This window comes from Gossypium hirsutum, chromosome D06 (assembly GCF_007990345.1).
Source record: "Gossypium hirsutum isolate 1008001.06 chromosome D06, Gossypium_hirsutum_v2.1, whole genome shotgun sequence".
Classification (NCBI taxonomy): Eukaryota; Viridiplantae; Streptophyta; class Magnoliopsida; order Malvales; family Malvaceae; genus Gossypium; species Gossypium hirsutum.
Window position 1 is genome coordinate 15103563 of NC_053442.1, and position 26579 is coordinate 15130141.

The 26579-nt window shown below is 31.8% G+C and overlaps 3 protein-coding genes and 1 long non-coding RNA gene across 30 annotated transcripts; 2 read left to right on the forward strand and 2 right to left on the reverse strand.

Annotated features, from left to right (window-relative positions):
* The first annotated feature begins 447 nt into the window (after nucleotides 1–447).
* LOC107901043 (oligouridylate-binding protein 1) lies at nucleotides 448–4879 on the forward strand. Of its 5 annotated transcripts, XM_016826876.2 has the most exons (13): nucleotides 687–1035; nucleotides 1623–1684; nucleotides 1872–1974; nucleotides 2114–2190; nucleotides 2268–2329; nucleotides 2420–2507; nucleotides 2665–2740; nucleotides 2830–2860; nucleotides 2937–3056; nucleotides 3453–3538; nucleotides 3934–4107; nucleotides 4249–4262; nucleotides 4377–4879. In XM_016826876.2, exons 1-13 carry the CDS (start codon nucleotides 952–954, stop codon nucleotides 4501–4503), a joined length of 1104 nt encoding a protein of 367 aa, XP_016682365.2. In that variant the 5' UTR covers nucleotides 687–951; the 3' UTR covers nucleotides 4504–4879. The 5 variants fall into 5 exon arrangements, with proteins under 5 accessions (XP_016682364.1, XP_016682365.2, XP_016682366.2 ...); XM_016826875.2 differs by lacking the exon at nucleotides 4249–4262 and having other exon boundaries at nucleotides 448–1035; XM_016826877.2 differs by lacking the exon at nucleotides 4249–4262 and having other exon boundaries at nucleotides 4391–4879.
* A 149-nt stretch (nucleotides 4880–5028) lies between these two features.
* Nucleotides 5029–6153, reverse strand: LOC107901044 (FCS-Like Zinc finger 13). Its single transcript, XM_016826878.2, has 2 exons — nucleotides 5445–6153; nucleotides 5029–5315 (listed from the first exon to the last, which is right to left on the reverse strand). The coding sequence occupies exons 1-2, from the start codon at nucleotides 5942–5944 to the stop codon at nucleotides 5153–5155; spliced, it is 663 nt and encodes a 220-aa protein (XP_016682367.1). The 5' UTR covers nucleotides 5945–6153; the 3' UTR covers nucleotides 5029–5152.
* A 4174-nt stretch (nucleotides 6154–10327) lies between these two features.
* Nucleotides 10328–15239, forward strand: LOC107901042 (uncharacterized). 10 transcript variants are annotated; one of them, XR_005914821.1, is made up of 8 exons: nucleotides 10348–10575; nucleotides 10756–10842; nucleotides 10940–10993; nucleotides 11860–11995; nucleotides 13604–13677; nucleotides 14279–14305; nucleotides 14384–14600; nucleotides 14825–15239. It is a non-coding gene; the product is annotated as an uncharacterized lncRNA (long non-coding RNA). The 10 variants fall into 10 exon arrangements; XR_005914823.1 differs by having other exon boundaries at nucleotides 10336–10575; nucleotides 11860–13677; XR_001685102.2 differs by having other exon boundaries at nucleotides 10339–10575; nucleotides 14384–15239.
* Nucleotides 15240–22045: 6806 nt separating this feature from the next.
* Nucleotides 22046–25917, reverse strand: LOC107901041 (uncharacterized). Of its 14 annotated transcripts, none has more exons than XR_005914827.1 (7): nucleotides 25582–25917; nucleotides 25383–25431; nucleotides 24547–24693; nucleotides 24218–24276; nucleotides 23113–23956; nucleotides 22532–22620; nucleotides 22046–22304 (listed from the first exon to the last, which is right to left on the reverse strand). XR_005914827.1 is itself a non-coding variant. In XM_041095807.1 (7 exons), the coding sequence occupies exons 1-7, from the start codon at nucleotides 25899–25901 to the stop codon at nucleotides 22298–22300; spliced, it is 747 nt and encodes a 248-aa protein (XP_040951741.1). In that variant the 5' UTR covers nucleotides 25902–25917; the 3' UTR covers nucleotides 22046–22297. The 14 variants fall into 14 exon arrangements, 5 of the variants coding, with proteins under 5 accessions (XP_040951741.1, XP_040951742.1, XP_040951740.1 ...); XM_041095807.1 differs by lacking the exon at nucleotides 24218–24276 and adding an exon at nucleotides 22351–22365 and having other exon boundaries at nucleotides 23070–23189; XR_005914828.1 differs by lacking the exon at nucleotides 22046–22304 and adding an exon at nucleotides 22351–22365.
* Between the last annotated feature and the right edge of the window lie 662 nt (nucleotides 25918–26579).

Below are 26579 nucleotides of genomic sequence, written 5' to 3' on the forward strand. Positions count from 1 at the left end.
CCTAACTTACTGGCATGATCCCTTTTCTAAACCCGAGATAATTAAATATCTTTTAAATAAGTAAATTTTTTGCATTCATTTGCACATCGAGAATTCAAGACATTGTGTACTAACTTACTCGATATAATTCTCTTTCTCGAATAAAGTGAAATATGCCATTTTCCCAAAAATTTTCAATATTTCAATAAAGGATCGTATTTTAAATCTTTTCAAAGTTTTCAATTTTCGACACTAAGACATTAAGTAATCAACTAGGTACCAATTTTGGGCGTATCGAGGATGCTAATCCTTCCCCGTGTGTAACCAACTCCTAAACCCGTTTTTCTGAATTTTGTGGACCAAAATCGTTGTTTTAATAAAATCAAATCGTTTATTAAAAGCAACAACTTTTCGAGGTGAGCCGATCACACCTCATAAAAAGGGTTTGGCGGCAACTCCCATTTTCGTTTTCATTTTTAAAATTCAAGTCGACCTGTTTTCACCAAAAAAATGGTGTCAACAATGTGTACAATTGAATCAAGATCAAAGTTTCATATATAGATTTGAATCACAATCAAATTTTATGGGTATAATTGCACTAAATCAAAATTCCTGGGTAAACTTACATATTTAACCAAAATTTATACATAGTTTTGATATTTTACCCTTTCTATACCCATAGTAAAAAGTACTATAAAATCAAGGGAGCTTCGTCTCTTTGCTCAGTCTTCTTTTTATCTTTTCCTTTCCAGTTTCAACTCATAATAATCTAGTGTTCCCTTTCGAGGGATTTTCCCCCTTTTTTTCTTTTTTTTTCTTTTGATTTTTTTTGAATTTTTTTCTTTTTTTGGGTTTAATTTGGTTTAGTTTCCTTTTTTGTCCTCATCCTCATCTTCTTTTTCGATTTCTCCAGAAACCCTAACCCTATAGATTTTCTCAGAATCTTCAAAATTTTAACTAAACTGAAAGAAGATGCAGCAGCAAAGGCTAAAGCAGCAACATGCTCTGATGCAACCGGCTTTGTACCACAATCCCAGTCTCATGAGTGGTCCTCAGGTTCTTTTTTACTTCTCTGATTTTCTCCCTCTATTAATTTTGTTTTTAGATCAAAATTGAGGGGTTCAGTTTCTATTATGAAGTTTGTTTCTTTCTTATTCGACTTGGGTTTGTTTTAATTCATATATGTCGTCTGCCAATTTGTTTGCTTGCTAGTATTAATCAGTGAAATCTTTGGGGATTTTAGCCTGAGAATTTTCTGTTTTCTGTTGAAATTGTACGACAAAAATTGGATTGAAAAAAATTGTTCTTTTCTTGGGAGATAATATTATCATTTTTGTGTAAGAAATGGCTCATTAGCTTTGTCTTCTGATGTGGGTCATGATGACAACAATTAGGGACTGTTTTAACGAAAATAAAGAAAAAAATGCAGTTAGCAGCTTAATTATGTAAATATGATCTTTTTTTCTTTTTTGTTTTGTATTTTGTTACTTTTTAAGTTTAAGCTTAGGAATCTCCTTTAGGCATTTGTTTCTAGTGTTTGTCATATTGACCGTTGCGAGAGTGTCCCAGTCCAGCAAAGGGAAGAAATCCTTCTTTTTTCTTTTTTTTTACCTTTAATTTTTTTTTAAATTTAAATTTTGCAGATAGAACCTATCTTGAGTGGGAATCTTCCTCCTGGCTTTGATGCAGCTACTTGCCGCAGCGTGTGAGTTTTGCTTAGTTCACTGTTTAAAAAAGTTCACCTTTGGCCTTCGAGTCTTTTTATTTGAGCTATGCTCATAATTCATAATATCTTTTGCATGTATATTTAGTGAAGAATCTTAAGTCTTAATTTTTCTGTTTATGTCCCATTTCATTGTCATTTTTTTCATTTACCTAATCTTAAATTGCAGATACGTGGGAAATATTCACCCCCAGGTCACGGAACCCCTTCTGCAAGAAGTCTTTCTGAGTACTGGTCCCATTGAAGGATGCAAACTTATTAAAAAAGATAAGGTCATCTTTTGATGCACTTGTTTTCCCATTTTTCTTTTGATATCCGTGCTTCATCAACTTGTTATTGGATTTTTGGGGGTTCTTGGTTCGTGCTTGTATCATTGCTAATGGAGTGGGCTTATATTTGCTTTTAACGCAGTCATCGTATGGTTTTGTGGACTACTTTGATCGCAGATCAGCTGCCCTTGCTATTGTTACTCTAAACGGAAGGCATCTGTAAGTAACAAGATGAACCCTCATGGTTTTGGCCTTTTCCCATGTCCTATACTTTTAATATATGGTATTCTTTGCAGATTTGGGCAACCTATTAAAGTTAATTGGGCATATGCTAGCAGTCAGAGGGAGGATACATCAGGTTAGTAGATGTGCACCATGAGTTCTACCCAGTTGTACCATATCTGTGTATTTCGTCAATAACTAATGATATTTCCACTTTTGCTTTCAGGTCATCACAACATTTTTGTTGGTGATCTCAGCCCTGAAGTTACAGATGCTACTTTGTTTGCATGCTTTTCTGTGTACTCTAGTTGTTCGTGAGTGCTAATTCTCCCCATTTTACCTTGAGATTACCTCTTATCAATCCTGAATTGCTGAAATTGTGGGTTTAAAGGGATTTTGGGGTTATCAACCTTGACCTAGTAGGACAGTCCACTGAAGGGCGAATATGCCCCTCATTTTTTGTGGTTGCAGGGATGCTAGGGTTATGTGGGATCAAAAAACTGGCCGCTCGAGAGGTTTTGGTTTTGTTTCTTTCAGGAACCAGCAGGTACTTGGGTCACTCTTCTTCTCCTCTTTCCAAATGTGTTTTAATAATGTCATGATCATTCTTTTCTTTTCTTTTTTTATTCTTTTCAGGAAGCCCAGAGTGCAATTAATGACTTAAATGGTTTGTGAAACATTGCTCTTTTGTACTCTGAGAAGACTTTTTCAAATTTCTATCGTATTGTTTTGGCGTATTGTAGGGAAGTGGCTTGGAAGTAGACAGATCCGTTGTAACTGGGCTGCAAAAGGTGCCACTTCCAACGATGACAAATCTGGTTCGGATGCCAAAGGCGTTGTAGAGCTGACAAATGGAACCTCTGGTAAGACCTTCCTTCAGTTTTGGAATAGTTCTTGTACTTAAGATCTGGTATCAGTTATTTTAGCTCTCCCTTCATTTTCTTTTCCTGGAATAGCAATTTGTGTTTCTTTCTAAATTTTGAATGCATTACATCTATAATTTCATCCTACATGGTCTCCGCATTTTGGTTCTGGGCTTTGTTGGAGTCAACGCTGCCAATATGGATGTTTGATGTGTTAATTATATTATCTTTAACTATCAAGAGTAGTATTAAACCATAAAATGCTTGTTCTGCCATTATTAAGTGTTCTTGTTTTAAGTCTTTTCTAGTCTAAATGTTCTACAATTACATGGAGTAGGGCATGCAAATAGTTATTTTGATTCTGGTGGAGCTCATATAGCATTATGCTTCTTGCAGAAGAAGGTCAAGAGAAGACTAATGATGATGCTCCGGAGAACAATCCTCAGTATACCACGGTTTATGTGGGCAATCTTGCCCCAGAGGTAAGTAGTTTTTTCCAATCTAAAGTTTGTCTATTTTCCCCTTAATCCTAACTTTTGACTGAGTAAAATAGTGAGGTTGGTGCCATCAAATCTTACTACTGAATTAAGATTCTTTTGCCACAGCCAAGTTTCCCTGCCTGCTGCACAGTTAATGAATGAACCCAAAATTTTCTGGTGTACTGTTTTCTAATAGCAAGATGCTAACCTTATAAGCATCACATCACATGGTAGTGAATTGAGTGGTAAAACTGTAGTTGCTGCCAGAATGTGTCTCAAAAGATTAATGAAGTATCAATTCTTAGGCTTAATGACAACTTTTAATAATTTTTTATTAGCAATATAAAAAAAGCCTTGCATGAATGATGGTAGTGGTTCTCATTGATAAATAATTGCAGGTTACATCAGTTGATCTCCACAGGCTTTTCCATACCCTTGGAGCAGGAACTATTGAAGATGTTCGCGTGCAACGAGATAAAGGTTTTGGTTTTGTGAGATACAGTTTGCATACTGAAGCAGCTTTAGCTATACAGATGGGAAATGCTAGAATTCTATGCGGTAAACCAATTAAGGTATTGCTCTTTCCAAGACCCCATCTCAGGTTTTTTTTTGAAGTTTTTAGGTATAATTTTAAATGCTGATTCAGCTACCATAATTTAATTGATATATTTGATGTCACCAACGACGCTCATCCTATATTTTGACTTACCAAGCATCATTCATCCTGGTATGGAATTATTCTTACCAATGTTATTGCTGGATGTGTAAATTTTCTATATTTATGGCTGGTCCAACTATTATCTTTTGGTGCCATGACCTACAAAATGTTTAAATGGTGCAGTGTTCATGGGGTAGCAAGCCTACTGCACCAGGAACAAGCTCTGCCCCTTTGCCTCCACCGGCTGCTGCACATATGCCTGGTTTTTCAGCTGCCGACCTGGCTGCCTATGAACGACATATGGCAATGAGTAAATATGGCGGTGCACAGGTAATGGGTATGATGCATCCACAGGGTCAGCACCGCCCTTAAGCAAGTGGCCATGGGAATGGGTGCGGCTGCAGCTGGTCAAGCAATCTATGATGGCGGATACCAAAACGTTGCAACAACTCAGCAGCTTATGTACTATCAGTAAATGGCGAGATCCTGATCTATTTTGGCTTCTCGTATTTGGAGAACTGCTAGGATGCTTCTGTTGTTTCCATTTTTCTCTTCGTTTACCCCCTTTTTTTGGTTAAGATTGCTGAATACCTTCAACTTGTATGTGTACTAAATCCATTCCTTTGCTAACTAATGTCTTTTGTGATCATTATCATATATGAGATAGCTTCATATTTCTACCTCTACCAACAGACCATGGATTTAGCTTTCAGTTTATAATTTTGAACATCAGAATCTTCTCTCTCATTTTATCTTCAAAAAAGAAACTGCGAAAGGATGTTCATTTCTTATCAAACCCAATATTTCTCATTACAGCATAATATATATATGTATATACGACCAAAATTTCTTTTTTTATTATTCTTAATAAAGTTATTCTTAATCCTCATAAAGGTATATGGTATTTCTCCGATAGATATAATTACATACGCAGGAAGAGCCCAAATGAGGACCGGAGGCTAAATTGCAAGAATCCCAGTTGAGAAGAAGATATCCCCAGACTCATAAGAGGAGGTTGAGACTTTTGCAGATCTTGAAACTTCTGATCTGCACTGTTCTTTCCTCTCATCCATCATTATTTGCGTTGACCTACACTCTGAACTGCAAAACGCTTTTTCCCCTCTGAAAACAACACATATCATTAAGAACAGAATTATCAGTTTCTCTCATGTAATTAATTACCATATGGTAAGTTGAAACAAGCAAGCAGAGATTGGGTAATTAAAAAAGGGGGAAAGGGTGTGTGTTTACCTGTACATGTAAATGTCTTGGCCATGCAGCTTTTTCCTGCATAGGTTACAACAACTGAGAAAATCTGAAGTTGGGTAAGCAACCTCTTCCACAAATCTTGGTGCTGGAGCTGGGGTTTCACAGTTACTTTTTCTCCTTTCTTCACCTCCATCATAAAACACCTTTGTAGACGACTTGCCAGATCCATGGGTAGTCACATACGTAAAATCCTCCAAGCTTTCCATCTCTAAATTCTTCCCACCAGATTTCACAACAATTACATTTGAGCTACAAATAGTATGCCTGCAGGAATGGGTACTACACTTGTTATCCAGTGCAACAGCGATCCCTAGTCCAACCCCACCAACATCATATCTCTTCGAACTTCTAGGTGATGGTGTCTTCAAATCTAATGGACTCCTAGGGCTTGTAACAACAGCATCCAAAAATCCGGGTTTTTTGCCGGAAACCAATAATTCAGACAATTTCCCCATCATCGGACGTGGTCTCTTCCCTGACATAACTTGACTAAAAGAGAAATCAAATCTATGTTAAGAGGTGGAGAATTCGGAGAGATATTTGAAGCTCTCTCTCCTCCACAAGAGGTAGCCAATGTTTAAGAAAGCCCCTATAAATTTATGGAGGAGTGGAGTGGGTGGTAGACTTAGCCCATGGTTTAGTTTGGAATTATATTATTATTATTATATGACTCATAATTGCTACTTTGCAATTACCAATTTCAACCATTTAATTTTAATGTTATTTTATGTAGGCTTTTTTCTTAAATTCATCCTTAAACTATACTCTAATTTAAAATTACTCCTTAAACCTTTTTTTAAAACTATCAATTGTCTCATTTTATACAAAAGGCATATGATATTTAATAAGTAAATGCCATGTGTCATGTTCTTATTAGATGATATTATTTTTTGGTAAACTAAGACAAAATTGATAGTTTAAATACAAAAAAGTTCCAAGGACAGATATGAAAATTGAGTTATAGTTAAGGGACCAATTTATAATAAATGTTTTTATGTAGAAAATGATTTTATGAAAAGGGTGGCTTTTGAGGTGGGACTAATCTTTTATAATGTGTTTGTCTAATGATTGAGACGTGATCTCGAAAGCTATGGCCCACATGCGCCCCCCCTGCACTTACCATAATAAAAGATTCTTCGCCCATTCCATCATCGCCGTTTAACTCTGGTACGTGGCGCAAATCTATGGGTGATGTTGTCTTGCAATAATTGCTGATGATATTGATTATTTTCTTTTTCTTTTTTAAAATTAGTATCGGAATTATTTTTGGAATCATTCTTTTGTGCAGTGTTCAATGTTCGTAATGTTTCCAAGCTTTTAAAATAATTTTTAAAATTTGATCACTTCATTAATATTTTAACTTTATTTTAAATGTTACTGATAGTGAAGCTGATATTTTTCATACATGTTGCTTACGGAATATTTAAGATTATATTTCAGGAAAAAATTAGGGATGTGTGGGAAAAATACGTTTACAGAAGCGTTTTTTACAAAAAAAAATCATTTTTTTAGGCTTAATATAATATTTGGTATCTAAATTTGATAATTTTTTAAATTTGATATTTAAACTTTTTTTTTTCAATTTCGTACTTGAACTTGATACTTTTTCTTAATTTAGTACCTAAAATTTTTTGGGCCCAATTTGGTATCTAAACTTGGCATTTTTTATTATTATTTGGCACCTAAGCTTTTTTTAAGCTCAATTTGATACCTAAATTTATTAAATGTTATATAAATTACGCAAAATACTAATAGTATTAAATTTTTTGTTATACTACAAAAATACTGTCAGTATTAGAGAAAATTCATATTAAAAAAATAGGTATTGAGCTATGCTTAATGAATTAATAATAAATAAGAACAAAAAATTTTAAACCTCAAATTAAAAGGAATTCATTATTTTCAATTAATGAAATAATTAAATAAATAAAACTAAAAGAAATTAAACATATAAAATACAAAAAAAATCATATCATCTGTCACATGTCAATCATACATTGATTATTTTTTCTACCTCATAAAAAATATTATTAGTATATTGGAGTAATTTGTAAAACATTTGACAAATACCAAATCGAACAAAAAAAATAGGTACCAAATTAGGAAAAAGAGTCATGTTTAGGTACCAAATCAAACCTTAAAAAAGATTAAGTACCAACTTAATAAAAAGTGTCAAGTTTAGGTACCAAATTGGACCAAAAAAAGTTTAGGTATCAAATTAAGAGAAAGTGTCAAGTTTAGATACCAAATATTATATTAACCCTTTTCTTTATTACTACTTTAATCCTTAAGCCTAAGTTCAATTCCTATCTTTTAAGTACATTTGTTTTATTTATTTAATGTTGTTTCATTTTTTTTAATGAATTTATTATTATTTTAAATAATAAACATGTTATTTTCACTTTTTTATTTTATTTTTAATTTTTATTTTTAATTAATAAGTATTTTATTTATATAAATAAAATAATAAATATGTAATTATATAATAAAAATAGATTTGATATAATTCATTATGTTAAAAATATTTTTAATTAATAACACTTTTATTTATATAAGAAAATAATAAATATGCAATTATATAATGAAAATATTATATATAATTATCATGTTAAAATATTTTATTTTTTTAAAAGTATCAACTAATTTTATTTATTTATTCTTTTATATAATCTGGTTGGGTTCCTCTAGCATTGTCCGGACTTTCACTGTTAGAACACTCCCCTATGATTCAGTAGGAACAATCTTTGGTTTAGAAAATAATGCAATTTTCGAGCCATCGAGCCCAGACTCCCAAATTGGATCATCATCGATTTCAGCTGTTGGATCTTGTGCTATACGTATAGTATTTTTGTCTATGTACACTTGTAATTTATTTCAAACAGATTGGTTGATAAAGTTATTCATGAATTACATTAATACTCTTTGTATATTGTATTCACATGGTTTTTCATGCAAAGCAAAATAGAAGAAAATATTAGCTCACTGGTTGTCTAATGTTTAACTAATACTAAGTGGTATTACATTGTCAGGTCATAATACGGAAAGACAACTTATATTAGTACATGAACCTAAACATGTCACTACACCAAAACAGGCTTTTAGCGGCACTTTTAGCGGCGTTTGGACAAAAAACGCCGGTAAAAATCAAGAATTAGTGGCGCTTTATGGAGATCGCCACTAAAGATTGAGAATTAGTGGCGTTTTTCAAAAAACGCAGCTAAAAATGATCATTAGCGGCGTTTTTAGGAAAAGTGCCGCAAAAAACCTAAGCCCAACGACGTCGTTTTCTGACCTTTTGGGGCTTTAGCAGCGTTTTTGGAAAAGCACCGCTAATGCTCGGGGCTTTAGTGGCTTTTTTGCAAAAGCGCCGCTAATGCTTGGGTCTTTAGCGGCGTTTTTGAAAAAGCGCCGCTAAAAACATTTTATCTTAATTGGTTTATTTATTTAATTAAATAAAATTCAATTTATTTCTAATTGAATATTTAAAATCTTCAGAAAAAAATAATGACACGTAGAAATAATTTGAAAATAAAACACATGGAAAAATTAAAATACTATTATTTAAAATAATTTTAAAGTTTTTTGGGTGTATGATTACTGATTGTTTTTTAATTTATATATTAAATTTTTTTATATAATCGTAACAGAAATAGTATTAATTTTAAAATATTGAATTAATTATCACTATAGTTTAGGGTTTTTAGTTTAGGGTATATGATTAATTTAAGATTTAAGGCCGATTTAGGAGTTACTATTTTAAGGTAGGGAGTATGAATTTAAGGATTATGGATTAGGGATTATGGTTTAAGGGTTGGGATTCAATGTTTAGGGTTTATGAATTAATTATCATTATAGTTTAGGGTTTATGATTTAGGGTTTAAAATTTAAGAGTTACTATTTTAAGGTTTAGTGATTATGTGTTTAGGGATTATGGATTATGGATTATGGTTTAAGGGTTGGGGTTTAAGTAGGTTTAGGGGTTAGGGGTTTAAGGTTTATGTTTTATGATTTAGGGTTTAGGAGATTGGGGTTAGGGGTTTAGGGTTTAGATTAATTGGTATTTTTTAATTTATATATTAAATAATTTCTTATATAATTGTAAAAGAGATAATATTAATTTTAATATATTAAAATTGTGATTATAGTTTAAATTATTTAAGAGATAATAGATAAATTATATATATTAAATGGTTTATGATTCAAGGTTTACTTGAGACTTGTTAAATGATGAAATTTTATACAATCAATTAATGCTTTTATATTTAAAAATATTTAATCTAAATCATTTGATATATTTAAATATTAGATTTAAAAAAATATTGATAAATAAATAAATAAAAGTAACATATTGATGTGGATAGGTAACTATCTATTTTGGATAGAACCAAATTATAACAAATAAAAATGAAATACAAGTACTAAAATCATTCCACATCGAACATCTAGCAAAATAAGTAATTATATTTTAGTTAGAAAAAAATATCTCTAATAAAATGGAGATTAGATCAGAAAAGAATAATTTAAAATCATGATTAATGTCTTAATCTTTAATAGAAATTTGATATGTGAGAAATTGATTGCTTATATTGGATAATTCTAACTTAATAATTAATTACAGTCATTTTATCATTTGTTTTCTTATTAAAATATAAAATATTTATTTTAAGAGTACTTGGTTTTTTTATTTTATAAAAAATCAATTTATAAAAAATAGTAATAAAAATGTTTTATAAAATTACTTAACTAATAATTTTTAGCAGAAAAAATAAAAAAAAATTAGCAGAGTAAAACAGTATCATTTTGTTCAAAATAAAATAATTTTTTGCGACATTTTTATGAAAAAACACCGCAAAAAATTAGCAATAGCGGCGTAAAATGGTGCTTTATCCCAAAATTCCCCCCTGAAACCCTAATTTTTCTCCCCTAAAATTGGTATCCTCAAAACACGTTTTAAGTGTTTCTCTCTGCCACCACCGTCTTCATCATCATCTTCCCCTCTCTTTTTTTTTTTTAAATTTCAACACCTAACATACATGTTTCATTACTCAAAAGCCATTTTTATTTGTTTCTCATGTGACTCTGAAGCCTCCTTCTTTCCTTCAACATACCCAAGGTAAAGTTTTCTCAACTTCTTCTCAATCATTTATTTCCATCTACTTGCCTTTCTGTTTTAATTCTTCATGACTTTGGAATTTCTTGCATAAATTACTATGAAGACAATAATAAAAAAAACCCTATTCTTCTGGCTTCAATTCGCCTTCTGTTTGTTGATTGAATTTTTTTAAGTTATTAGTTTCGGACGTTGGTGCTAGGGAGAAGCAAGGAAATCCTAAAGCATGTCTTCACTTAAAGCTTCCGCTCAAATGGATTATGATTTGCAGTACTTACCTAATCTTTCTATTTATTTTATATGTTTCTTATTATTGGTCCAATTTTGCAAAGCACTTAAAGCATTTTTCTTATCTCTTCTTTGTTAGGTATGGCCACCAAACTGCTTTGGTTTATTGGGTTAATGAAAGAATACATTCGAGGTATATAGTTCACTGTTAGTGCTTTTAAGACTTGTGATAATGTTCGAGAATGGTCTTTTCTGGTGCTAGTTTTAAATGATGTACAATCGTTTTTGTTTTTGTTTTTTAATTCTTAACCCTTCCCCTATTCCCAACTGTGGTTTGTTTTGTACCAAAGAATGAATATCGAACTGTGGTTTTCTTCCTTAGCTAGGGGAACTGCATAGTATTGATACAAAGTTTTTCCCCATTTTTAATAGAAGTGTTGAAAGCCAGTCCACTTATGTTTTCGGAAACTCAAGAAAAAAATATATCTTCTGCCTCTCTCTAAAACTCAAGAAAACCCTAGATTGTTAGGAGTTTTGATTTATTTATGTAGAAAATTTGTGGAAATGCCAGCAATTGATTGGCGAGAGGTTGCTGATAATTGGTTTGGAGGTTGCTGTTGTTCATTCGGGGGTATAAGTGAGAAGCTGGTGACTAGATTTGCAAATTCCTATAGATGTGCTAAGGGTGTGTGTCTTTTAAACTTTACGATCATTCTTCTTTTAATTTTCAAATTATTTGAAAATTTTTAATCAAACACAATTCTTTAATGTTTCCGTTTCACAAAAATGAGAATGACTTCTATTTCTTGAAATCAAATGAAGCCTTGAGCTATTTTACGCATTATTTAAGGTTTAATTTTTTTTCTTGAGTCACAATGTGGATGTCATATAGTCTAATTTTTCATTTAAAATTGGGTTAATATATAGTTGATCCCTTTATCTTATCTAAAAGTATTTAATTCGTATTTGAACCATTTTTTTGTACTTAATTGCCACTTGAATTTATATTCTATAAGACATGATACCCCAATTTGTTAACAACTTAATATCAAATTGCAGATATGCTATTGCTTTCCTAAATTGCAGATATTGCACCGCTATCGCTGAGACTGATTACTGTGTTATAGCAGCTGATACTTGAATGTCTACCGGTCACAATATCCTCACCGGTGACTACTCCAAAATCTCCAAAACTGTATGTTCTTTACCCATCCTTCGCTTTTACAATACAAAACTTAATAGAGAAACTTGATTGTAATGGTGTTTTGGCACTAAAGGGCTTTTCTTTTTTGCACTTTTATGTCGTAATTAGTAGGAAGGTTGGGTTTTAGTCTCCAAAACTGGTAAGCTACTTTGAATCAAAGGAATAGAAAGCTTTAGAGAGAAATTAAGAAATTTTGTGAAATTTGCTACTAAGTTTTTGTTGCCTCGTATGGTTGAAGAAGTAGTAAAACTACTTCATTCTTTTTTTTTTTTGTGAAATTTGTTTACCAGTCAGGGAATTTTAATTTAGTTTTTGCCTCCATTTACAAAAGCCACTGGCAGCTAGCTACTTGGTTAGATTTCAACTTTCAAAGATATGATGATGTAAATTTGTTTTTTCATATCAATGTTGGCTTCACTTGACTTTTTTTTTTGTTGTTGCAGTAGAAACTGTTCTATAGTAATTGCAAAAGACAAAGGCATTTAGTTTTGATATAGATTAGGAATCTAAGAACAAAACTATGGCATCACTAAATCTTGTGAACATTCTTCTGCAGCTAACATAATGAACATATGATTCTGTTGGTGCTTTCTCAAGAATATAGATTTGTCAGCACCAACACAAGAAGCAAATGAGCTGCCCTGCAATGGCTCAACTGCTTTCCAACACCCTTTATTATTACAATTTACAAGCACTTGTTTCCTCATTATTCTTATTAATGTTTTTGGGGGGCCTTGATTACGAAGGTATCTGCTTTTGGTTGCTAGCTTTAAGCCTTTCATTATGTTAAACCATTTGGAAAGGGTTGTGTCTTCACATATGATGCCATACGTTAAAATTGGTGTTATCCCACATTATTTAAAGTTAAACCTTCCCTATAGCCAATTGTTTTTAAGTTAGATGCTTAATATGTTATCGAAGCTAGGATTATAATTTGTTCTTCTTGCTTGGTACTCTTGTTACTCTTTGTTAGTTCGTCACATGATTGGCTCTTTTGTCTTGGTTTACTTACGATGGTAGATTAATAGATGATTCCAAGTTTGTCCTCAATAATCAACCCATTTGTTTCTGTTTTCTGTAATTATTATGACTTGAAATGTATCTTGATTTATTGTGTTTTTTTTCCTTTTGATTTTTGGCGACTTAATAATAAGGCTTCACGGTTTAATATTGGCAGATCTTTACATTTATGACTAAAGTTAGATATGTTTCAATCTAGAAAGTAGAGTTGCAGCAATGGATGAATCTATTGTAAGTTAGATATAGCTCTTATTGTGTTTATTGAAGAAAAAGAATCGCTTAATTCCCATTATTGAGTTTAGAGCCATGGTATTAGTCTAAGTAGAATGCGAATTTGAATTGAATTATGCAATGGAAAAGCTTTACATATTGTATTATCTAATAATATCTTATTAGAAGAAAGTTGGAAAATTCATGTATCTGAATCTAATATCTACAAGTGTTAAGAATTTTAATTTGGTTTGTTAACTTGTTCTCCTTGTTGATGTCAAAATTTGTCTTCATGAGTTTTTAAGCTTCCCAGCATTTCTTTGTTATATTAATTGATTAGTTGACCCTTTGATTTTATGGGAGCTCAAGGACTTAAGGCCCCAGCTTTATTCAGCTGCTGAGTATTGCGAAAAGTCGTATCTCCATAATGAGTAGAAGCAGATGTAAGGTTACCTATTTTACTTAAATACTTGTTTAGTTCCTTCATTGTTTGTTTAACAGCCTTCTCATGTTCATGCAAGCAATACCATAATTGATTTCAGAACTTGATCGATTACCACAAGTACTCAACATTTGGTTAAGTTTGTGTATCTTTTATTCAAATATTTATCACTATTTATTTCTTTTTTATGATAAGGCCATAACTTAGTCGTAGAAAGGAAATTAGGGGAATTTTTTGATCCCTTGTTTAAGTGTCATTGGATGTAGTTTTCTCTATATTTATTCTAATTTATTTTGTGGATTTGTTCTTACATATATATTAGTTATTAGTTATCAGTCAGATAGTTCATTGTAATAATTGATCACGTTTGTATCTATAGTCGAATGCATTGATTGTAATTATTATTGTAATTTCATGGACGGTGTTTCTTTGTCCAGCTGAATTGGAAATGCATTACAGCTTTTCGGATGCTCTTTTTGTACCAAAATAGTTTTTATCGTCTCTTTTCATGTTGGGGAGGGTTTGTTCTCACCTTTTTTTTGGTTGAGGTAGTATTCTCTTATGTTAGATAAAGTTTATAATTCATTTCTCTTCAATTGCAGGGGCAAATGATTACTTCTTTGGAAAAGGTATGCCGATTATGCTGTATATTGAATATTTGAGTTTCTGATATTCTATTGAGTGTTGAATTGAATTCTACATTGCAGGTGGTAGAATGGTTTGCGTTGCAGACCAATGTGCAAGGCGGTCAAGTTTATATCTTAATTTTCCCCTCTGATTGGCAAAGGATCATGTTCTATTCATGCTCGAAAATAGTTTCTAGCATATGTTGAAAAAGCAAAGACTACCGGATGGTTGGATTCATCATTTCATTGTGGCAATTCCATAAACGGTAAAGGGAATGGGGCCTGCCAATAATAACGAGTAAGTTTTCTCATCCTTTGTTGTACACCATTTTATATAACATTAGATATACTAAAATGGTTATGATGTTGGGATTTGAATCCCAGATGCCACGTCTTGAAGGTGTTTGCATGAGCAATAGGTTGAATGCAAATTTTGATTCTAATTTATTAATCCCAATCATTCCACTCTTATCAGAGCTGACATGCTCAATTGTTTTTACTCTTAAAATTAATCACTCGTAGGTTTACAGGGAAGTTGAGTTCCTTCTAGCTGTGCCCTGGTATTGCAGAGAATAAGTTAAGAATTGACTTAAATTTAAACATTTGCCTGACACGCGCTGCATTATTGTTGAAGTCAGCATGTTTTGTTTTGTTTTGTTTTTGCCATTACAGCTGCTATAGTTATGTAAAGAGAATGGGGCCTGCCAATAATAATGAGCATGTAGGCACTAAATCTGCAGTTCAATTTCGAAGTCATGCTCAAAAGTTTTTCTCTAAGGCTCATTGCTTTGAGTTCATTACAAGATTTCCTTGATTAAGTAAATGTATTATATCTTTTATTACCAAGATTTACTTGATTAAGAAAATGCATTGTATTTTTTATTACCTTGCAATGTGTACAGTTATAGGCAGGTTCAACTAGTTAGTCTGTTTCTCATATGTATTATTTATTTTAGTTTTGATTCTAAATTTTTATTTTTACTTTAATATTTACGAAAAATTGAGTTCTAACTTTTGGATTTTAATTGTGTTATTAATTTATTATTTTAAATTCTAAAACTAAATTCATTAATTTTTATATTTAGTTTTAAAGTTAAATTTTCATAGAAAATTTAATTTAAATAATATTTTTTATTTATCCTTAAAAGTATATTTAAAGTTAAAATTTAAAAATAAAACATAATATAATATTTATCATAAAAATAAATATTATTTGATTAAAATAAATTTTTTTAAATGTTATGTTTTTAGCGGCGTTTTTGCGAGAAGCGCCGCTAAAGGTTTGTTCAATAACGGCGTTTGTGACAAAAGCGTCGTTAAAGGTCATGGTCTTTAGCGGCGTTTGTGATAAAAATGCCACTAAAGGTCATGTTCTTTAGCAGCGTTTGTGCCAAAAGCGCCGCTAAAGGTCATGTTCTTTAGCGGCGTTTGTGACAAAAGCGTCGCTATAGACCATGACCTTTAGCAGCGTTTGTGTTAAAAGCGCCACTAAAGGTCATGGTCTGTAGCGACGTTTTTGATAAAAGTGCTGCTAAAGGTCATGGTCTTTGGCGGTATTTTTTCACATAAACGTCGCTAAATTTAGCAGCGTTGTCTATAGCGACACTTTTTCCGGCGCATGTGAAAGCGTCGCTAATACTTTTAGTGGGGCTTAAAAGTGTCGTTAAATGCCTAAAAAATGCCGCTAAAAGTCTATTTTGCTGTAGTGTGTCCTTAGTCTGATCAGAAATGAGCAAACCGATTGAAAGACTAATATGTTGTCTATCAAGTCTAATTAGGGAGGTGCACTATCTTGGGCATCGGAGTGGATGACTCCCAGAAGATAGACGTAGATGTGGTTGTCTGGACTAATGTACATCGGACTGGACCCAAGGAGAATAGATCCTAAATCCATTTTTAAATTTAGTCACTTGTAACATTCGTAGTGTATCATACCTTAATCTTGAGTGGATGACAGACTATGTTTGTGTGACTCGTATACTTTGATGTAAGTAAAAGCTTGAGTTCAAATAGATAAGGAACCGAAAGTCATGTGTTGGGTATACGACTTCTGCAGTATGTAGTATTATTCACAATAGTGGAATTCATAGTCCAAGACACAGGTAAATGATATCCAAATAAATAGTGGTATTAATGACTTATAATTTAGGAATTTTTCTATTGAAATAAACTTCTACTAATTCAACAAGGGTTTTACTTCTTGTCCAAATAAATAGATGACACCAGTAGGGCTGAACACACAACTTAGAGATTGTTATTTTGCTCAGGAATAGTGAGAATTAATTTTTTAAGTGTAAATTCTATTTTTTGGAATAAAAATTCTATAGGTTTCTATAAGAGAGATTTACTTTCCAACTGAAAGTAAAGTAAATATTTTTTGGTTCTAAATTTGATTCGAATTTATTCAAGCACACACTCGAAGCAGTTCATGGTATGAGAATAGCGAAAAAGGTCGTTTCGGTTGAAAGTTAAGGACGACAATAATCTGTCTAACAAAAAACACAGGTGTGATTTCGGGTATAGTTTATTGTGATTTCGGTTTTCAAAAAAAATTAATTTTCTGCTATGCAAGAAAATTGTTTTCAACTGAATTTTTTCAAACATCAAATTTCTCTTCAGTATCAACCTAGTTGTGGTTTCATGTATCGAATTGGATGTCCTTTCGCCGGTGCAGGTTGTAGGGAGAATATCATCTGTTCTGATGGCATACTCACGTTAGTGTTTCCAGCATAGGACATTAGTGTGCCAAAATTGAAATCAAAGGCACCCACAAAATGTAGTGCCGTGGTATTCGCGTTGAACTTACTAACTGACCTCGATTGCACGCCAAAGTTGAAATCGAATGTTGAAACCGAGGAATGCCTTCCCATTGATGATTCTAACATTACCTGATACGAGCTTTTCAACAACATCATGAAACCACTGCACTATCATGGTTGGACTTTTTATTTCCTGTTTTTGAAACAAATTAACTGAAATAGTTGTCGAAGTTGGACCACCTTCCTTTACATTGACAAATTGAGTTGAGCAATGCGTGTCAAGCCTTAGTTCGACATCCATGTCGCCTTTGAGCTCAAATGTGTCATATTAACAGGGTTTATTGATGTTAGTGTTCGAAAAAATGGGTTTGTTAAACACAACGGAAAATAATTTAGAGAAAATAGAGTTAAATTTTTTTTTGCAAAACAATATCTTTATTGTGATATCTAAAGTAATAAGCACTTAATCAAAATTGTACCTTTTCTATTCGTCTAGGATGAGCTCTTCAACTAAGTAGTCTTTTTTGCTATTCTCAAACTCACGTCTGTCGAGTGTAGGCTCGCTTCGAATCAGAAAATTTTTCACGAAAATTACCAATAGGGTAATTTTGCAATTTCTCTTAACTTTTGGGTTAACTTGTAAATAAAAAATATCTCTAAATTTTTCTAAAATAATCTCTTCATGGAATTTTCTCTCTACAATTTTCTCTTGAATTCAAGTGTGAAAAATGATGACCCAATGCTCTCTTTATATGGGAAGAGTTTAGAGAGTTCAATTATGATTATACTTAATCACTTTAATATTAAATTAATATAATATGATTAGATTAAATTTAATATTAAGACAATCACTTTAATATTAAATTAATAAAATACTATTAAAATAAGTATTACGTTAAATTTAATATTAAACTTTTAAAATAATATTATTTTTGAAATAGTTAATTTGAAATCAAATTCTCCAGTAGAGTCCTAGTAGGAGTGTAACTCTTCTATTGCTCAACCACCGAAGACCAACCGCCGTAGGCCAGCGAAACACCACCGTTGTAGTCGTCAACACTGTTGTGTCTGGTGATGCAGGTACAACACCCTTACGGCACCCCGAGCCGGTTCGATTCGGTCTAGTCACCGGTTGGATCGTTGACCCTGTTTCACATATCGAACTCGGTTTGACCAGTTTTTGGGTTTTGGTCTTGGTTTTGGGCTCCCAAACCCAATTTACGATCTTAGATCCAATTTTCAAGTTCCATTACCCATTAGGCCAATTTTTTGACTTGAAAATTAATTTCTAAAAATATTATATTAATTTTAATTAAATTGATTAATTTAATTTTACTTGATCAAAATTAAATTTTCCAAAAATCAATTGGATTTTCTAAATTAATTTTTTAAGAAAATTCTTTAATCAAATTCTTTAGTTGACAATTCTCACGACTACCTAATTTAATTCCACATCCAATAAATCAACTTAATTAAATTATTTTCAAAGTCGTAGAGTTTTCTTCTTATTCAAACGCGGTCCGATCAAGCTTTTGTTGAGCTAGTGGATGGACCAATCGGAGACATACAATTAGACTCTAGTAATTGACATTATGTCCAGAAGCATTGTTCTGATAATTCGTAATTACTTAATCATGGAGTCGGTCCACAATAATTACCGTGATTGAAAACTCCTTATTGTATACTCTTTACAAAAGTAATTAATCCAAATGATTTGTCCAATGACCTCGTCATGTGTGTGTTACCCTCATATGATATCATTGATTTATTTGAGTTAAATCCATTCACTCAATACAATCTTATTTTATTTCATTGTCACCATTGTGTCTTTTTAATGATTAACATGATCACTGTCAACAAATGACTATGATAAATTGCTCGTTCGGGAACCAGCAACCCGTGACCACTTTCATATTTGTCAATCCTCACAATGCCCAGGGATCAAATTAACTAGATGCCCTGTATTTGGAACCCAGGGATCCCACCAACATCTAACATTTCGCCCATCCGTTATTGACCAGATCAAATTCTCATGAGTAAGGGACCAAACCTTGGTGAGGGCTTTCCACAGGAAAGAACATCTACTCCTTGAAAGAGATTCAAGATTTCTGTTTGCAACCCCATATTTAGCTCGAAGGACCTGTACCTAGAGGGCTCTAGAGTCAGTAACAAGTTTAAAACACAACTTTATCATAAAAGAAATGTTATGATCTTGCAGTTTTCTCAAACCAATCCCGCTATGCTCTCGAGGTTGACAAATGTCTTCCCAGTTAACTAACGCCACTTTTCGATTTCTACTAGAAGATCCCCAAACAAACTAACACACCATGCTTTCAATTTACATGAGTCCATAAATTTCCATTAACATTATGTATGACATAATTACCAACTAAGTTCGTTAATTTACATTTCCAAAACCATTTAATCCATCTAACTAATAGAAACCAATTTTTGCATCTTTTACGGTTTAGTTTTTTTAACTATCTAAACCTCAAAATTTCTGAACAAAAATTTAATACAACCTTAATATAATCCCATAGACATTAAATAAAAATTAAAATACTAACTCATTTATCGAAATCGTAGTCCACAAACCACTATTTCTAACACCACTGAAAACGGGTTATTACATCACATCTAGTTCAGCCCCATTGTCCTCTACTTCCGCAAAGAATCCCATAAGCTAAAGTATATGTTCTTTGATTGGAGTGTTAGGTATCTATTGAAAATTCATCAAATTTGTAATACCAGATTGTCGAGCCAATGTGACTTGGCTTCTGAGCAAATCTTCCAAATTTTTCATGATCTCTTTGACAGTACGAAAATTCTTGTGTTGCTTTTGCAACACACTACTCATGCTTTCTAGCATATAACATCGAGTAATCGAGTCAGAATCTCTCCAACGATCTCTCACTTTGGGCTGAGCTTTAGGAGGGCACATCTCGTCAAGAACAAATTTGTGTTTCCCACAGTTGAGAACTATTAGCAAGTTTCGTTTTCATTTTTTAAAGTTATCCCTATTTAATTTATTCTTAGTAAGAATGCTAATAAGAGGAGTAGGTGACATATTTGAACTGAAAAAAAAAATGAAAGATTTACTAATTACTATCTTTGTATTAAGCAAATATTTTTATTTCAGCAACATATCAAGAATGTTGTATGATGCATGCGTCTTGTATTAAAACTTTGAAAAAACCTTTTTCCGTTGCTACGATCATTCTTTCAGCCATCAACCATGTCCCTTTGGATCCCATGATTAACTAGTAAGAACATGGATTACATCTAATTAGTTCGTGAATCTTAATTCTCAAGTGTGGAAAAATAACGACCCAAGACTCTCTGTATATAGGGAAAGTTTAGAGAGTTCAACTATGATTAAATTTAATCACTTTAATATTAAATTTAATCTTATTAAAATAATATAATATTTATTTACAAGATAAATATTAAATTAAATTTAATATTAAGATAATCACTTTAATATTAAATTAATAAAATATTATAAGATAAGTATTAAATTAAATTTAATATTAAATTATTAAAATAATATTATTTTTGAAATAGTTAATCTGAAATCAAATTCTCTAGTAGAGTCTTAGTAGGAGTGTAACTCATCCACTACTAAATCATCAAAGACCAACCGTCGTCGATCATCAGAATGCAGCCGTCACAATCGCCGGCACGGCCGTGTTCGGTAATGCAGGTGCAACACCCTTACGGCATCCCGAGTTGGTTCAGCTATTGTTGATTTGATCTGAGTTAATGACGAGCCGACCGGTCTGGTCTAGTCACCGGTTGGACCGTCGATCTAATTTCATATACCGAACCCAGTTCGACCAATTTTTGGGTCTTGGTTTTGGTTTTGGGCTCCCGGGCTCAATTTCGATCTCAGGTCCAATTTTCAAGTTCAATTATCTAGAGGACCAATTGTCTGACTTGAAAATTAATTTCTAAAAAATATCATATTAATTTTAATTAAATTGATTAATTTAATTTTATTTGATCAAAATTAATTTTTCCCAAAATCACTTAGATTTTCCAAATTAATTTTTCAAGAAAATTCTTTAATCAAATTCTCTAGTTGAACAATTCTCACAACCACCTAATTTAATTCCACATCGAATAAATCGACTCAATTAAATTATTTCCAAAGTCATAGAATTTTATTTTGATTCAAATGCAGTCTGATCGAACTTTTGTTGAGTTAGCAGAGGAACCAATCGGACATATACAATTAAGCTCTAGTAATTGCAATTATGTCTAGAAGTATCATTACGATAATTCGCAATTTACTTAATCATGGAGTCAGTCCACAAGAAGTACCATGACTGAAAACTCCTTATTGTATACTCTTTACGAAAGTAATTCATCCAAATACTTTGTCAAATGAACTCGTCATATGTGTATTACCCTCATATGATATCATTGATTTCTATGAGTTAAATTCGTTCACTCAATACAATCTTATTTTATTCACTATACCAAAATAGGCTTTTAGCGGCGTTTTTATAAGTCAAAGCGCTGCAAAAAATGCCGCTATTGACAACGTCGCTAACTTTAGCGGCGTTTATGCGAAAAAAACGTCACTAAAGATCATGGTCTTTAGCGGCGCTTTTCACACAAACGCCGCTAAAAATCATGACCTTTAGCCGCGCTTTTACCACAAACGCCAATAAAAATCATGACCTTTAGCGGCGCTTCTATTACAAACACCGCTATAAAAATAACTTTTAGCGGCACTTTTTCACAAACGCCACTAAAAACATGACTGTTAAAAAAAATTAATTAAATAATATTTATTTCTATGGTAAATATTATATTATGTTTTATTTTTGAAATTTAAACTTTAAACTATATATTTTTAAGGATAAAAAATATTAATTAAATTAAATTTTCTATTAAAATTTTAACTTTAAAGCTAAATACAAAAATTAATGAATTTAAATTTAAAATTAAAATATTATGTTTAAATAAATGAGCAATCTACCTCACAGCTCATCTGATCTATATTAACTCGGCCAAATATAAAAGAAGCTAAAAAACACGTAATAATTAACAATCATGGTTAAAGAAGCTAGTACACAAGGTAGCTACAAAACCCTGTTTCAATAACACCAAATTCAAGTTCCGACTAAGATAAACGACCATGGAATGCAACATTAAATAATACTCCACTTGAAGAAGTGCTAAGCCTTGGCTTTTCCAGCTTGAAGAGATTGAATCCTCTACTACACCTTCAATATCTAAAGGATGCAAAACCAAATGATCAGATAAACCCCAACAGCATACCCTGCATCCTCCAGCCTGATCCATTTTCCATGAAAGATATTAGATTCATTGACAATAGAAGAGCCATTTAATGAACTAAGCATCATCCCAAATCCCAATATTAGCTTTAATGTGAAATAATTAGATCTCAAGATCAGTCAGCAATGATGAGATTCAACTATAAAACATTAAGAAAAAGTACCTTCTTTCTAATTCAGCAATGTTGTCAACCCGAGTTTGATTGTACTGAACAAGCTCAGAGAACAAAAATGCAAAGGCACTCAAGCTAACCTGAAATGGAAGCACAACATTCAACAGTTCAAATTTTGACTCCAAATTGAGTTAAAACAAATCCCCAATAAAAGCTACTATTGATTTGGTTAGTTTTGGCTTATGTAAACACCTTTTCTATTTTCTAAAGTAATAAGATCTCAACGGATTTATTTTATTCTTATTCTGAGACTAATTTGCCTCATTTGATCATAATTTCTCGACTAATTTAATGGATAAATCAAATAATTCAATGAGAAAATAAAAGTTAAAGGAAACAAACTCAATAGATGTCAAATATTGCAATAAGAAGAAAAAGGTGAATTATTGAAATAATCCGAAACTCAAGTTGCTTGCTAAGAATACGAATTTACAGTTTAAATAAAATAAGCGAAAAGAAAAAGCAAGTCTCTAGTTTAAACTTTATCATTTTCTGATGCATTTCTGCATAACATAAGAGGAGGAGATACCAAGAGAGAGTGAATGAACCTCTTGTTTGTCCTAGCATCTAACCTTGTCCCAGCATAATGTCGAGAACGTCTTGAAATGAGAGTTAAACAAAAATCCCTGGAAGAGACAGAAAGTTTCACCTGGACATCAAAGTTGGAAACAACAAACATTAGATCAAAACTTTAAATCATGCACCAAATGGAAACAAAAACTTCTAGCTAACTTGGATGAGAAAAATTTTGAGACAGAATCTAGTTCATCTTTAGTTACTAATTTTTAAGGTACCTAATGCTATAAGAGAAAACCTGGTAAATGGTCGATGATGCTCCTTAAGAATATTGACAAACAAACTCCATTCAATAAAATAAAACCAACGAAATTGTAAATATAATGGTTGGTCCAATAATATGGATTAAATTTTTAAAAAAAGGAATAGTCAATGCAAGACAACAAATAACATTTGACAGCTACTCCATAACCGGAAACAATTCTGCATCGCTGAAAATGGTAATAAAGTTCAGGGTTACCTAGATTTCCCTAAAGCAACATCTTTTAAGCAAAAACCAGACATAGAAACTGAAAGAAACTAAAACAATTATCTGAACTTAACAATCTTCCAGCAAATATTACTTCCATTATCACTTATCACAAAAATAAATGAATAGGAAAAAGCCTAAAGTGTATCATACCTGCTTGAAAAAGCCAAATACCAAAAAAATTTATATTAAACATATTGAACTCTAATAAATTTGAACTCTAATATAGCATCTGGATATCCCTTTAAACATATTGAAACATCTTCCATCTCTGCAAAAGCTTCTTCTTTGTCTCCAACCTCGTAAAAGGCCAATGCCCTACCAACTCTTGCATAGTCTAAGAATGCAAAATCTTTATAATTTTCAACCACTTGAAAGCAAGTGATGAAAATTTATTCACATACACTGCTGCATCACAACTTCACAAGCTGGTCTAAGTTCATAGGCATCAGAGGTGCATTAAAAATAATACGAATTATTGTATATATGTAATATGCTATGGTCATAATAATCCTCTTGCAACAAAATAAGGTCTGAAAAGGGTAGAGACACATTACACCTTCATATTTTTACGATATATTAGACAGTAGAATTCAAAATTCACAAGAAAATTTCTATAAATCCTGTTATACCTCCACCCCTTGGAGACAAATTTATGGCTAGTATTTCCTTCAACATCTGGTCCATCATCCTTCAAAAGAAAATCATTACTCAATATGTGAAAAAGGCCCTCTGTGCCAACACAGAGGCGAATCTTAGGACCTTTTGAAAATTTAATTACATTTATCTGATTGCTAGCTGACAGAATGAAGTGGATCCAAAAGAAAACAACAGGGAGCCATTGCACTCATCCAAATTGTGGGAGAAAGAATTCGGGTCTTTTTCTTAGAAAAAATTTTGATCAAATAAAATATTTTAAAAAATTTCAATAGTATTATATTAGTTTCTAAGTAATACAAACCTCTGCTTCTTCAATAGCATCCTCTCCCATGCCCCATGAGATACCATTAGAAAGAGATGCTTCTGCTCTTGCTCGTCTAAGTGAAGCTTCCCGGTCTAACATCTCTTTTCGGATCTTAGCTTCTCTTATGACTTTCAAGTCTTTTTCCTAGACCACAAAAGCATGAAACAAATTACAGCAATCAAACACAAAAAGACAATTGTATATATGACAATTTTAATGACTGAAACAATAAAACAATGCTACATTTCTTTCTAGTTCTTCCAATAAAAGAATACAATAGAACTAAATGTTAAAGCAGAAGTGAAGATCCTGATCTAGAACACAACCCAATAAAGTATTCTCTCATAACAATCCTTGGAAAGATGTCAAGTAATACAAGTATACTAACTGAAAAAGATACAACTAGATTCTAAATTGTTAATTTGCTAGACTACTTCTTTCAACACTTGGTTTGTATTTGATTTGATTTTATTTTATTTTCAAATTTAAAAAGAAGAATTGTTCCACACAAAAATGTGGCAAGAAATTCATCAATGTACAGGAAGTTCAGAGGTTTAAGAAAATTTAGCAAGCCATCCTAGCCACTGTGCTATGGTATTAAGAGAATATGAGATAAAAAATATTAAGTTGTTGGATGGTGCCTCATGATGTTTTAATTTCTCAGCATTCAAAAATTAGATGGATATTTTAATAAAGAAAAGATCTGCAAGCAAAGAAAATAATTTAAGTGTAAAAAAAAAAAGTAATTCTATCTATTAAACACTTCACCCCTAAATTAAACTAAGATCAAATCAAAGAATCAATAACCAAAATAGGTTGCATAAAAGTCTTACCGGTGGCATCAACTCCGAAGGCCCTTGGAAAATATACAAACGAGTTGAGCTACGAATAAAAAGAAGAAAAATTAATCTGAATCTGATATAACTTTTTTCTTCCAAAAGTAAACAAGCAAATAAGAGTGCAACATGGTAAAGGTGAGAGCAATGAAGCACTAAAACTTTTAGAAGTTTAGAACCTTTTGAAAATCATTACACTAGCATTGGGTATAAACAAAAAGGTGTTTTTTTGTTAAACGTTTGCGGCGGGGATAGCCATTGGAGAGCAGAAGAAGAAGGGGAAGTAGAGAAAATGATGAAGAAAGAGTTCAAAACGTCATCGTGTGGTAGTGAGATGTAAAGCTGGGTTCCTTTGATAGGGTCAGGTGAAGAGGAAAGAGAGAAAGGGAGAGGGGAAAGGGTAATAGGAGAAAGGGAGAGCAGAGTGTTTGTTGAAGAGTGGCAACTGAGAAAATATTGTCGGCCATGGGAAATTAGGGATTTTAGTGGGGAAAATTTGGGGTAAAATGGCGCCATTTTTCAAAGGATTTTTGCGGCGTTTTCTGTTAAAACGCCGCTATTGCTTGCCTTTTGTGGCGTTTTTCATATAAACGTCGCAAAAAAATATTTTATTTTGAATAAAAATAATTTTATTTAAACTAATATTTAAATATATTTATTAATTCTATTTAAACTAATATTTAAATGTATTTTATTTAAACTTAATAATTAATTCTATTTTAACTAATATTTAAATATATTTTATTTAAACTTATTTATTAATTCTATTTAAACTAATATTTAAATATATTTTATTTAAACTTATTTATTAATTCTATTTAAATTAATATTTAAATATATCAAATGGTTTAGATTAATTTTTTTAAAATGTAAAAGCATTAATTAATTGTATAAAATTTTATCATTTAACAAATCTCAAGTAAACCTTAACCTTAAACCCTAAATTAACCATTCAATACATATAAAGTCTCTCTATTATATATCTCTTAAATAATTTAAACTATACTCATAATTTCAATATATTTAATTTATTATTATCTCTTTTACAATTGTATAAGAACATATTTAAAATATAAATTAAAAAATAATTAATCTAAACCCAAAACCCTAACCCGACCCTGAATCCCTAAACCCTAAATCCCTAACTCTTAACCCATAAAGTCTAACCCCTAAACCTTAAATCCCAACCCTTAA

Bases quoted from the DNA above. Each gene is read 5' to 3' on its own strand.
- LOC107901041 (XM_041095806.1), bottom strand. From the start codon at position 25,901: ATGGCGCCATTTTACCCCAAATTTTCCCCACTAAAATCCCTAATTTCC. The intron at 25,432-25,581 runs GTAATGATTTTC...TTTTATTCGTAG, and splicing joins TGTTTATACCCAATGCTAGT to CTCAACTCGTTTGTATATTT. The intron at 23,190-24,546 runs GTTTGTATTACT...TTTGATGTCCAG, and splicing joins ATGCTATTGAAGAAGCAGAG to GTGAAACTTTCTGTCTCTTC.
- LOC107901043 (XM_016826875.2), top strand. From the start codon at position 952: ATGCAGCAGCAAAGGCTAAAGCAGCAACATGCTCTGATGCAACCGGCT. The intron at 2,330-2,419 runs GTTAGTAGATGT...TTTTGCTTTCAG, and splicing joins TCAGAGGGAGGATACATCAG to GTCATCACAACATTTTTGTT. The intron at 2,508-2,664 runs GTGAGTGCTAAT...TTGTGGTTGCAG, and splicing joins TCTGTGTACTCTAGTTGTTC to GGATGCTAGGGTTATGTGGG.
- LOC107901044 (XM_016826878.2), bottom strand. From the start codon at position 5,944: ATGTCAGGGAAGAGACCACGTCCGATGATGGGGAAATTGTCTGAATTA. The intron at 5,316-5,444 runs GTAAACACACAC...TGTTGTTTTCAG, and splicing joins CAAGACATTTACATGTACAG to AGGGGAAAAAGCGTTTTGCA.